Source organism: Limulus polyphemus, unplaced genomic scaffold (assembly GCF_000517525.1).
Source record: "Limulus polyphemus unplaced genomic scaffold, Limulus_polyphemus-2.1.2 Scaffold6470, whole genome shotgun sequence".
Classification (NCBI taxonomy): Eukaryota; Metazoa; Arthropoda; class Merostomata; order Xiphosura; family Limulidae; genus Limulus; species Limulus polyphemus.
In genome coordinates this window covers 24,684-37,301 of record NW_013672080.1, presented here as the reverse complement: position 1 = coordinate 37,301, position 12,618 = coordinate 24,684, and the positions used below count along the sequence as shown (strand labels likewise).

The 12,618-nt window shown below is 32.7% G+C and overlaps 1 protein-coding gene across 1 annotated transcript in view; it reads left to right on the top strand.

Annotated features, from left to right (window-relative positions):
• LOC106473744 (transcriptional regulator ATRX homolog) overlaps positions 1–12,618 on the top strand; it is a gene marked incomplete at its 3' end in the record, with an annotated part of 34,753 nt that overhangs the window by 3,284 nt on the left and 18,851 nt on the right. The window contains exon 2 of the mRNA XM_013934425.2: positions 5,708–5,885. Within this exon, the coding sequence (XP_013789879.2) occupies positions 5,708–5,885 (178 nt within the window). The remainder of the gene's footprint in view (positions 1–5,707; positions 5,886–12,618) is intronic.

Here is a 12,618-nt window from a genome sequence, read left to right as displayed (position 1 = left end):
CAGAGGTAAGTATTATTGGAAATACATTTTCAATTTAGGAAAATGTTAACTTTTGTTTAAAATTAGTGTTTCGCTCTTTAATAAATTTAACTATGGTTTTACTAAGTTGCAATGTTTGTAAACTTGAATTGTTGTTGTTTTTTTGTTATGTTCATTAAATAAAATCATCATCAAATCAGATTTGTTTAGTTAAGTTTACTATTTAGTTAGTAAGGTAGGTGACTGCAAAATATTCTGATGATTCAAGTCTTTATTTAATATGAATTTTAATATTAAAAACTCACAATTTTTTAAAAAACAATAATTAATTTATACACACTATTCTATAAAAATGATATTGTTTCCAGTCTCCAAATTACTAAAATACAATAACTTACTGTACAGGATAAAAAAAGTGGTAAAAAAAACCTGATGAGACTGGAAAACAATCTCATACACTTCACATGTTTTGATGTATTCTATAGATGAAATTGAAACTAACTTGAAAAAATTAAATGATGAAAAAGCACATATTATTAGAAGTGAGTTTTGCACTTTATTAAATAATTTTAAGTTCGAAAATAATATTAAAAAGGACTTTGAAATTTTGAAAAATTTAAAGGAACAAGATATTATGATTTGCAAGGCTGACAAACTGTTATTCTTAATAAAAATGATTACGTTGAAAGATGGTCCATATGAGAACATTAAACTTAATCCTATATATAAACTACATACAATAGTTAAAGAAAAAATTAAGAGTTGTATAACTCTAACACCTTATGAAAAGCAAAATTTAATTCCCAGTAACTTTGTTTTACCTAGATTATATGCCTTGCCTAAAGTTCATAAGATTGATAATCATTTCAGACCTATTGTATCCAATATTAAGAGTTTAACTTATAATTTATATCTAAAAAATTATCATTTTTAAGGGATAAAAATACATATACAGTTAAGAATTCGTTTGAATTTCTGGAAAGAATTGAACATATAATTTTAGATCAAAAAGATATATTGATGTTGTTTGATATTCTGTCAAGGTTCACCAAAGTACCTGTGAAAAAAGCTATTGAACGGTTTTGAGAAAAAACTGAAAGAAAATAATAATTCAGTCTTAGGAATAATGGATATGATTAACCTGGTAGAAATATGTGTTGAAAACTCATTTTTCCAAATTAATAACAAAGTTTATAAACAGAACAAACGTTTACCTTTTGGTTCTCCTTTATCTCTGTTATTGTGTGATTTATTCATGGACAGTGAAGCACTAGAAAAATCAGCTAAAAACCTGAAGTTTTTGGTTAAGGTATACGGATGGCACATTTTTGATTTGGCTGTAGTGTAAAGATGAACTCGCTAATTTTGATAATTACCTTAATAACATTGATAATTCTATAAGATTTAGTTATGAAGTTGAGATTAATGGTTGTTTACTTTTTTGGATGTTTTAGTGAGTAAAAATAAGGATAATTTGGAAACTACCATTTATCGTAAACCTTTCTCTGTAATCATTCCGCCACATCAACAATCTTCTCACACTAAATTTCCAAAAATTATGTTGTAAACAGGATGATATTAATAATGTGTTATTATTAATCAAGCACTAGAAAGAGGTTTTTATCCTGATGTTATTGATAGAGCTGTCAAAAAAACTAAAAAATATTAAGTTAAACCATTTGCTGAAAAAAGTAAAAAAGAATGTTTGGTACTCTCATCTTGTCAAATAATGAAAAAAATTAAAAACAAATAAATATTTTCAATATGCAAACCGATAAACGAAGTTAGTCAAATGCTTAATACAATTAAAAATAAAATTGATTTAATGGAAAAATTTGGTATATATATAATATCATGTGAATGTGAAAAAGTTTATACAGGACAAACTAGAAGAAATTTAAAATTCAGAATGAAGTAACACAAAAAAAATGTTAAAAACAATAATATTACTATTTCACCTTTAGCAGAACATATTAGTGAAACTAAACACACAATTCAATGCACAACCTGGAAATCTAATTAGTGTGAACATATGTGAATCTATTGGAATAATTAAATGTAAAAAAAAAGTAAATTTAAATTATTGAATAAGGATGATGGACCTGACGGAAATTTTGTCAATAGATGGCATGAAATTCTTTAATATGTAAATTGATGATCTGGTAATTGTATAAATAAGTGTTATTTTTTGTTTCCAAAACATTACTCTCTTGAGGACGACGCAATAATTTACGTCAAAACATGTAGAGTGTATGAGACTGTTTTTCCAGTCTCATAGGGTTTTTTACTACTTTTTATCCTGAACAGTAAGTTATTTGTATTTTATTGTAATTTTGATAAATTGGAAACTACCATTTATTGTAAATCTTTCCCTGTAATCATTCCACCACATCAATAATCTTGTCAAACTGCATCTCAAAAAAACCTGTGTTTTTTACTCTTATGTGGACAGGATATTAAAATTATGTTGTAAACAGGTTTATATCTATGATAAGTTATTGTTAATTAAGTACACAGCAGTGGAAAGAGGTTTTAATCCAGATGTTGTTGACAGAGCTGTCATAAAACTAAAAAACAGGGATAAAAATATTAAGTTAAAACCATTTGCTGAAAAAAGTAAAAAAGAATGTTTAGTACTATCATATTTACCTGGTTTATCTTGTCAAATAATGAAACAATTTAAAAAATAAATAAATATTTTTCCGATGTACAAACCGATAAACAAAGTCAGCAAAATTCTTAATACAACTAAAGATAAAATTGATTTAATGGAAACATTTGGTATATGTAAAATATGTGAAAGTAAAAAAGTTTATATAGGACAAACTAGAAGAAATTTAAAATTCAGACTGAATTAACGTAAAAGAAATGTTATAAATAATAATATTACTATTTCATCTTTAGCAGAACATATTAGTGAAACTAATCATACAATTCAATGGGAAAAAAGTGTTATTTTAGCACATCCTGGAAATTTAATTAGTATGAGTATGCGTGAATCTATTGGGACAATTAAATGTAAAAAAATGTTGTCTGTAAATGGCATAAAATTCTTTAATATGTAAATTGTGATTTAATAATTTTATAAATAAGTGTTATTTTTGCAAAACACTTCTGAGAATGATGCAGTAGTATACTTTGAAACATGTAGAGTTTATGAGATTGTTTTCCAGTCTCATCAGGTTTTTTTACCACTTTTTATCCTGTACAGTAAGTTATTGTATTTTAGTAACTTGGAGACTGGAAACAATCTCATTTTTATAGATTTGTGTATAAAATAGTCATTGTTATTTAAAAATTGTGAGTTTTTAACATTGAACATAATACACATGTCAAAAAATGTTTAAAAATTACTTTTAATGTTTATTCCATAGAAGAAACATACATAAAGTGGCTGACTACTTAATTATTTTTAACTGCAACTATAATATGTTTTAAATACAAATGTTATTACTATTATTCATGATAGTAAAACATGTTTTTATTATTTTATTTACAGAAGATAAATGTAGGATTGCTGCATATTTTGTAAACAAACATAATGGCAACCATGTTGACATTAGCTATTTGTTTGCCAACTAAGAAATGTTCAGATTATCTTTTAAAAAATATTTTTTAGCCAAAAACAATGTTCCTCAAAATGAACAACCTGTGAATTTCTAACAGTATGGATAAAAATAGGAATATTAATATGATATTAGAATAATGCAGTAGTCCTGAAAAGTTATGGATTTAATATAAGTCCTTTTTCTTTTTTTTGCTTCTATGGGAAGGGGATTATAGGATACATCTATTATTTGATTGATCAGATGTAATGAATTAACCCTCTCGCTACATACTGTTCAAAGAGTGTATGTCATGACCTTCTAGAGAGTTATATTCAAAATTGAATTAAACGACTTTATTATCAATGTATGTCAATAAAATTGGCATCAAAACATAGTTTATAATTTGAAATTTAATATTATGTATGTTATGAGTTATTAATTAGAAAGAAAATATTAAAAACAAAGTGTTAACTATCCCTTTTGTGTGTCAGATTGCATGCCCTCTTGGCTTATTGCTCAGTTTATATTTTATTTTACCTACCATACAACATCTATAGTGGTTAATTAGAAACTCAAATTTCAGACCTAAGCTAAAATGTAAAATAAGAACCTCCAACTTTTTGATTTGCTGAGATAACAATATATTTAGCAAACCTAGGAGAGTGGCCTTTTCCACTAATCTATTCATTTAAAACCTCTTGTCTACTCACACCTGCTTTTTTTAAGTTGTTTATAATCAATAAAAAGAGCATATTCCAGACTATGTAAATCTGACAGTTGTTTGTAATTGGCTTGAAGGGAAAAGCCATAGTTTTACTCAAAATGTTGAAGTTTAATGACTAACTTGTTGTTCTGAACAGAAATGACATTTTTGTAATCCTTATATACCTTACTTAAAAAGTCAGAGAATAAACAAGCTTATGGTGAAGCTTAATAAGTACAACATGCAAATACAAATCAATTTTGTAAGATTAGAAATCATTGTTTTTCTATATACATTTTTATTTATTGTTGTATGTTTTATGAAATATAACAAAGTATTTATATATATGTTCATAAGCACTTACACACTTTTTACATCTTTCCTGCTAAATTCCAACTGGATGACTAACATCCAAATACAATCCAAGTTTATTGGATTGGCCCAGCCTTTGTACAGCACCATATCATAAACATTTTCTCACCCATTTTTTACAACTCCCATTACAACCACTGTAATCCAAACAAGCCAATAAATCCTCTCCCACTATGTTCTCAGAGCTAGAATTATGATGTGGGAAATTTTGGTAATTGTGCTGCACATACTTGTATGTCATATTATGATGTCACATAAACAGTCTAATGGCAGGAATAGTGATTCATGTTTGGTAGGTTTCTACTTCAGCTGCTAACAGTAAAATTTACATAGGAAATAATTGTGAAAAGTAGAAACTCTCTGGATAAGTATTTTATAATTTCATGGTCAATGTTAAAAAGGATAGAACAGTACTACTAATTTTATTTGAAATTTTGTAATTTTTTTTTCATTATACATTGATCACTTGTCAGAATCAAGTATGCCGTTATGGTAGAGAAAATAACAGATAAAATATAGTTTTTCTGAAAAAACAAAGTTTGATATTTATTTAGGAGATATTAGAGATTAATTTTCTGATGAAAAAAAGTATTTTTAAACTTAACATGTAAATCACTCGGATCAAACAACACTCTAACTCCATATATTGACAGACAAATTTTTAGTAAAAATACTTAATTAGAAATTCTGATTTTTTGTCAACTAAAGACTTGTCAGATTTCTAATTGAAATCAACTAACATTTCAATTTGGTATCCATACAGTCCTAAATGATCATAATAATATAATTTTTGTGTTTTTTTGCATGTAAAACACTAGTGTTAAATTATATGTAAAATGATTTTTCATACTTAACTGTTTTTATTTTCAGACATGTTTTATAGCATCATTCAAGATTTACTAGGTAGACATTTGCTAGTTTTAGAGACTTAACATTTATGATAGGTTAAACTATTTCTATTATTACAATTTTAATAACATTTATTGTAGGTTGTGATTTGTAGTGTAATGAAATATGTAATGTAATGAAGTATATCATTTTGCAGTTTACTCCATCTTACATTATTCCCCTCATAAATATTACATCAAAAACATTTCTGTATTAGATGTCGATTGTTCTTGGTCTCAACTAAAGCTGGGTCTTTAGGAACAAACCTTGTTGGAGCCAATCGTGTAATTATCATCGATACATCATGGAACCCTTCGCATGACACACAGGCTATCTTCAGGGTGTACAGATTTGGACAAAAGAAACCAGTTTATATTTATCGTTTTCTTGCTCAGGTATTATAAACTTTATAAATAATGTTTATTTGCAGTGATGGGGTATGGGTGATAATTGGTTTGGTAATTGTTAGTATAAAAATTTTTATATTTTTCAACTTTTTACACAGATGAGATATGTAGATACTTCATACCTTATTCCTACATGTAGAATTTGTCTTTTTTTTTTTATAGTCCTGGTTTAGAAATAACAGTAAATCCTGTGGAGGTCATGAGATAGTTCAACCATAGGTTTTACACATTCTGTAGGAGTGTTTGTTCAAGGAGGCTATCTTCTGTTTTATGGAATAATTTTATTGTATTCTACATCATCTCTTTTATATTTGTATGTACATACACAGAACTACATTATTACTGCCACATGGAGTGGAGATATCTTTGTGTTTGGTCAACTTCAGAGAGAATGAGGATAATAAAGCACTTTCAATTAGATTCATTTCTGATACTGAAATAGTCAAACTTGCTGTTAAGTTTCATCCTTGTTTTATTCTTTACAATATTTAGCATTCTCTCTCTCTCATCTTTAATGGGGAAAACTCCAGTGAAGTAGATAATGCACCAGACTTCTATTTTTACGTTTCTGTGATGAATGACTCGGGCTGACAATGTCTAACTCTAATTGATTGAAACTAGAGCTGGCTAAGGCTGATGACTGGCTCGTTTGGAAACTGACTTACATTACTATATTTTTGTTCTAGCTTCTACAAGTTCTCATTGTTATGTAGTTTGTAGGTGTGAGCTGAATGTAACAGGCTAGTTATCATGAGATTTATTAAAATAAGGGCTGGACTGTTTTTTCCTAGGGGATTTAGGAACTTTCTCACAAAAATTGTGTTACTTGTAAACCACTGCCATTCATTGCTATCAAGGAATACTTTGATGAATGATACTTTGTTTTCAATTGTTTATTAGTTGTGATATATCTGACACACTTCCAGTCTATTTCTCTCAGCAGAAACTCTTCATTTATGTTCACATCACACATCTTTTATTCTCATATCTCATCAAATGTTTACATTCCATCACTGAAATTGTGACACGATACAGTGTATTCTTTGATAGGTTGTTTAGGCAGAGTATTCATGATGAAAACGAAAGGTGGAAGACTTTCAAAACATCATCCTCTATACTCGTGTTTCTACAACAGGCAGTTTTATTGATGTATATGATATTATGTAGTTTTAATTAATTTTGTCAGGCAGAACATTATTCAACTTGACCCAACTGAACTGATGGTCATTTATTTATTTAAATGTCACTTTCTGAACATTTCTGTCTTTCTGTTTCTTTTCTATACTGACACAGAGTGTACTTTTCTGCAAATATATATATATATATATATATTTCAAACATGTAAGAAGTTATATGTGTCCTCGTTATTTTTTATACTTAACTTTTGTTCATATTCACTAGTTGTACGATTCTTCTTTTTTTATGGAATCTAGCCTGCACAGTCTGCTTATTGTAATCACTCTATTTGTTTCTGTAACATCTTTGCCTATTTTTTTAATTACCTCAGCCTTTAAGTAATATTTTATATTTCAATAAGATCACTTCTGAATGAAAATACTTTCCAAGTAAATTAATTTTTTTCACTTTCTTTAAGTATACTGATTTTAGTGCCATGCAACATCATAAATGATGCTGTATCCTATATATATGTAGTAAATATTGTGAGGTTTTTACTGAAATAGTTGGGTAACTTTTAGTGGCAGTTTCTATCTGTCTTTTAGCTTCTTTTGAACTCGGAGTGCTATGTTGAGTATTGTTTCTCACAATGGCCGAGAACCAGGTGTTTAGTCAGCACTCAACCAAACATGTCAGTAAATGTGTAAGTAGCAAAATGCTTAAGTTCTGAGATGATACCTCACAGATAATACTTTTATTCCTTGCATGTATGCCTGAGATTTGCTTGTCACTAGCCTTCAGTTAACTCCCACCTAAACTTCCCACTTTATCATAAACTTCACTAGTGCATCATGGCAACATGGTAACACAACCTCTTTGCGCAGTAACACCCCACAAGCTTTTGCACTCGAGATAACTTCAGCATTCTCTTGGAAAGACATTTTTCTTTTATAATTCAGTTCTGTGACATTTGCAATAGTTAACAAAACTTAAAGTTTGTTCTAGTTGAACTATTTCTTTCTTTTCTACAGTGTTGAAAAAAAAAATCTTTACATGAATTCTCATGTGACAGTAGCTTCTACTTTATCCTATGATGGTGACAGTGCTACTAACACAGGTCCTGTTTCTTCTATAGTTACTAAGGGCTTGTTATCTGTTGGAATGGTACAGTCATTGTACAATGTGTTGTGGTTTCCATCATGCATGCTGGGCCTTGTATTCTTGTCTGTTCAGCTGACATTTCATCTCCTCAATTTGACCATGAACAGGATCACAGTGATTTCAACTGGCTGTTTCCCCACCATTGTTTGCTTTAGATTTTTAAAAAATCCTTCTAACCTCTTTCCAGATATGATTTCTCTAATTTCCCTGGAATCATTCATTCCTTTGGGCTGTGGACACATGCACCTCCTCCAGTTGACATTTCAGTACCAATGGAATCTTTCTTGGGATCTGTTGTCCTCAATTGTGCACCTCCCTTTTTTTCTTTTTTTATGAAATTGTCCTGGTAGCTTGACCATACCAATACCATGGTGGGTGCTCTTTTGCTGGCCCAACTGGATCTCCATCTTTTCAGTAATGCTTGCCTGACAAGCTGGGGTACATCTCTGACCAGTGACATGTCTTCAGGCATGTGGGCTGTGGAGGAGCATTCACACTGCATCCATGTGTTTGAAATTCTCATGGTTTGACATGAATATAACCATTTCGTACCCCCTTCTCATGGATTGGTTGGTTATGATTCACTCCAACAATTCCACAGTTGTCTTTTATATTAACCATCAAGGGGTTACCTGTTCCAGGACTCTGCTTCTAGACATTGGACCTGCTATTTTGGGCTCAGTCCTGTCAAGTACATCTCATAGCTCATCATGTGCCAGGGCTCTGAACCTGGTGGTGGATTGCCTCTCTTAGCCAGACTGGTTACTTCTCATGGAGTGGTTCCTCATTTCTCTGCCCTCATGTTTTTTTGTTGTATTTTCTCACAGTTGGGTACTCCCCTCATCTTTGCCTTTGTCACTCCTATTAACACAAGACTTCTGCTCCTCTGGTCACCATTTCCTCATTTCTAAGCTCTAGCAGTCGATGCTCTTAGGCAGGACTGGTCTTACCTTTGCCTCCACCCTCTTGTCCTTGACTTGATACACGACACTTGTTGTTGGGTCATGTTGGTGGCACATATTTTGCCTGCACAACCCTGGCATCTTCTCCTTTGTCAGTTGGTGAACATGTCCTCTCTTCCTCTGCCCAGTTCCCCCCTCTCTTGCTCCAACCTCATGTCTCTTTTTCAACCAGAGGTGTTGCTCTTTCATCTTCATATGTGGAGTTGTCCAGTCCATCGCTCTCCAAGCCAGCCTCTCTGATCCAGTAGCCTTCTTCTTATCTCATTGTCATCCTTCAGCTTTGTCTGTCAACAAAAATGATGAGTTTTTAAATGTTGTCCCATCTGCCACTCCTTTCCTCCAGGCCATACTACAGTAGACCTCCTTTTAGCTTTTTTCACATGATTGTTTGACCATGGATTTGTAGTCTCCACCATATCTGAATATCGGGTAAGTTTATCCGCATTTTGCCTTTCCTGTCCTCTCCACCTTGTTCTGGTTCTTCCTTCTTTTCCAACCCCCTTGTTTGACTCCCATGCTTGACTGGGATCTTAATGTGGACTCTCACACATGCCACATTCGAGCTGTTGGCTTCGTGTTCTTTATATCATCTTTCTCTTAAAACATACTTCCTTCTTCTTCTCACCTGTGGTCACCATCATTCAGATGTCTATGCCATTGATGCTTCCCACACTCTCACCATACTTCTATACCCAGATCAGGCCTTTTTCCAAAGACTTTAGATTCTCAGGAGAGAGAACATATTTTCTCTCCTACTTCCCTATTTTCTGTTTTTTCACCTTTATGCTCATTCAGATTTGGATCACCTCCTGTGTCTGGTCCATGCTTTTTGGTATTATGTGGCATGGATATCATCTTTTCAAGGTTCCTGCCATCATTTGTTTCTACCATGGGACCCCCATCTTCATCCAGGGATCTCTTACCTTCTATTCTGACTGGATGGCTCTGTAAGCTCCTCTGGTTGGTGTATTCTTCCCTGGATCTTGATGCTCACAGGCTTTTTCACATTTCATCACATGAAACTTGTTACCTGTATTACTCTCTTGTGTCTAATTTTTACCAGTCCTCGGATGAAATCTTGCAAGCACATGTGGATAACTTCTCACACATCCATCTTTACCATCTGGCTGTTTTGTTTCATGTGGGATTTTTGCACCCCCTGTCTCTGTTCTTCAACTTACTCTCAGTCTTTTAAAAAAGAAAATACATTTTCTTTTCCGTGCTCTTTTCCCTTTTGTCAGATCCCACCAAGTGGCTGCTGTTGCCTCCCAGGTTATAAATATTTCCCACAGTCTGCACCAGGCCAGGAGTAACATAAAGCACTCAACCCATCAACCCTGGCTCTACCAGTATCTACTGTCAAGATTGAGTGTTCTGCAAGACTGCTAGAGATATTATCATGGTATTCACACTACTTTGTTGCTTGATCCAGACCATACCATTACACAGACTATCATAGAAAAAGCTGGCACCAGAGAAGTGTCTACCCACTTCTTTGGCTTATGCTTGCCAGGTTTTAAAAATAGGGTTTCATGGTCACCCATTGCACTGTCTCCAGTAAAAGACCTTTCCAGGAGATGTCTGCTGGGGACCCAAGGCACTTCTCCTAGTCTCCCCACTGCATATTCTCCCTCTTCTTCCAATGGAGCACAGGAGACCCTTACCAGTTCCTAGCTGCTGGGGTGATGGACATTGGAAGGTTCCTCACTGTTGTGCACGGCACCGGTTGGAAATAGGGCTGTGGTCACAATGTCTGTGTAGTGCGGGTCACCTGTTTTGCCTTTGTTTTCTTTCAGGAAAAGAGTATACCTGGTTGAGATGAGGTTTCCCATGGGTATACCCCTATGGAGCCCCTGCCATCAGGTGTCACAATCCATGGGCTTTTCCTTTGGGTGTTTTATAAAGGTAGGTCATATAGCTCCTCCATCACTTCAGTGTGGGAATCCAGCTGTTATATGTGAGGGGGTGAGGTATTGTCTCGGAAATTAACTTTTTCCTTATCCAAAAATGTATTTCAAATAGGTACTTGCCTCTAAACACCTTCTCATGCATTCTTTCCACTTTTGGTGCATTTTCTTCTTCCCTCGTCTAAGCATGAAGTTATCCTGAGTACAATTGCTTAAGGGGAGTTACTGCAAAATGAGGTTGTGTAGCCCTCATAATGGTGCAGAGTTATTGTCATTGTGCACTAGCGCAGTTCACATTAAAGATGTTATTTTTTAGGTGAAACAACACTAGTGGCATGCATAGACAGATGTGCAAGGAATGAAGCTATTCTGTGAGGTATGTGAGAGATGTACCCACCATGTACAGTCTGATGATGCACCCTAGCTACACTACACAAATAGTACTTCTGTGAGCCTGATTCAGGTTCTGAAATGTCCTAGTATTTTCCACCAGTTTTAGTGACATGTCTCTGCTTTACGAGCAAAGAGTGTTACCTGGTAAATATAAGGTATAACCTTCCACACACGTGTCCATGTGTTGCACCCCATGGATTCCATTTGGGTACTACTCGAAGGGATCTGATCTAGTTAAATTTTGCACTAGTCTCTCCTTCACTTCAATGTGGGGTTCTAATTAGATCTGAGTGGAAGTTATGTATTGTATCAGAAGTTAACATTTTCCTACACTTAAAATGTATTTCCAGTAAATACTTACCTCCTTTCACACTTCTCACCCATCCTCCCCACTTCTGGTGCATCTTTTCATGCCTAATCTTGAAGTGATGATTGAACAATCAATATAGAGGGATCCAGCTGTTCTAGGAGGGTATGTTGCACTCCATTGGTGGAGGGTTATCACATGCTCATTTGCTTGCAACAATGCAGCAATATTATGCAGAAATGCTTGATTTTTTGGAGGGAGTTTCAAGGCTAATGGTGAGTGAAAAGTTTGCATATAGAGGGAAGCACTGAACCCAGAAAGATATATGCGATAGGAGGTAAGTGTCTATTGGAAATTTATTTTCAGTCTTGGAAAATGTTAATGTAGAAAAGCTTACAAGGCTAAAGTTGGGCAGACCACAAACAGCCCATTATGTAACTTTGTGCTTAATAACAAACTAACATAATATAAATATTTTGATTATTTGGATAGTTGAAATAATTGAAAATAGTACTAAAAAGAAACTAATTTAGATTAGTCGGTTATTTTTATGACATTAAATTGAATCATAATTTTGATTAATCAGTTGTTGAAATAATAATAAAAAATAAGAAGCACTAATTTAGATTAATCGATTAATTTATGTGACATTAATCAATATAATTGCTGCTAATGAATAATTTATTAAATCCCTCAGTTCTAACATATAGTATTTTTTTTTTACAAAGATCTCTGTAATGGTGATGTTTGTTAGTCACAGATTTATATATATACCTTTATTTGTGTGAACATTTAGAGTATGCTGTGATTTGTATATTGATGATATGTAAACCATACATCTTAATTTATTTTTCAAATGTTACAGAACACAGTTT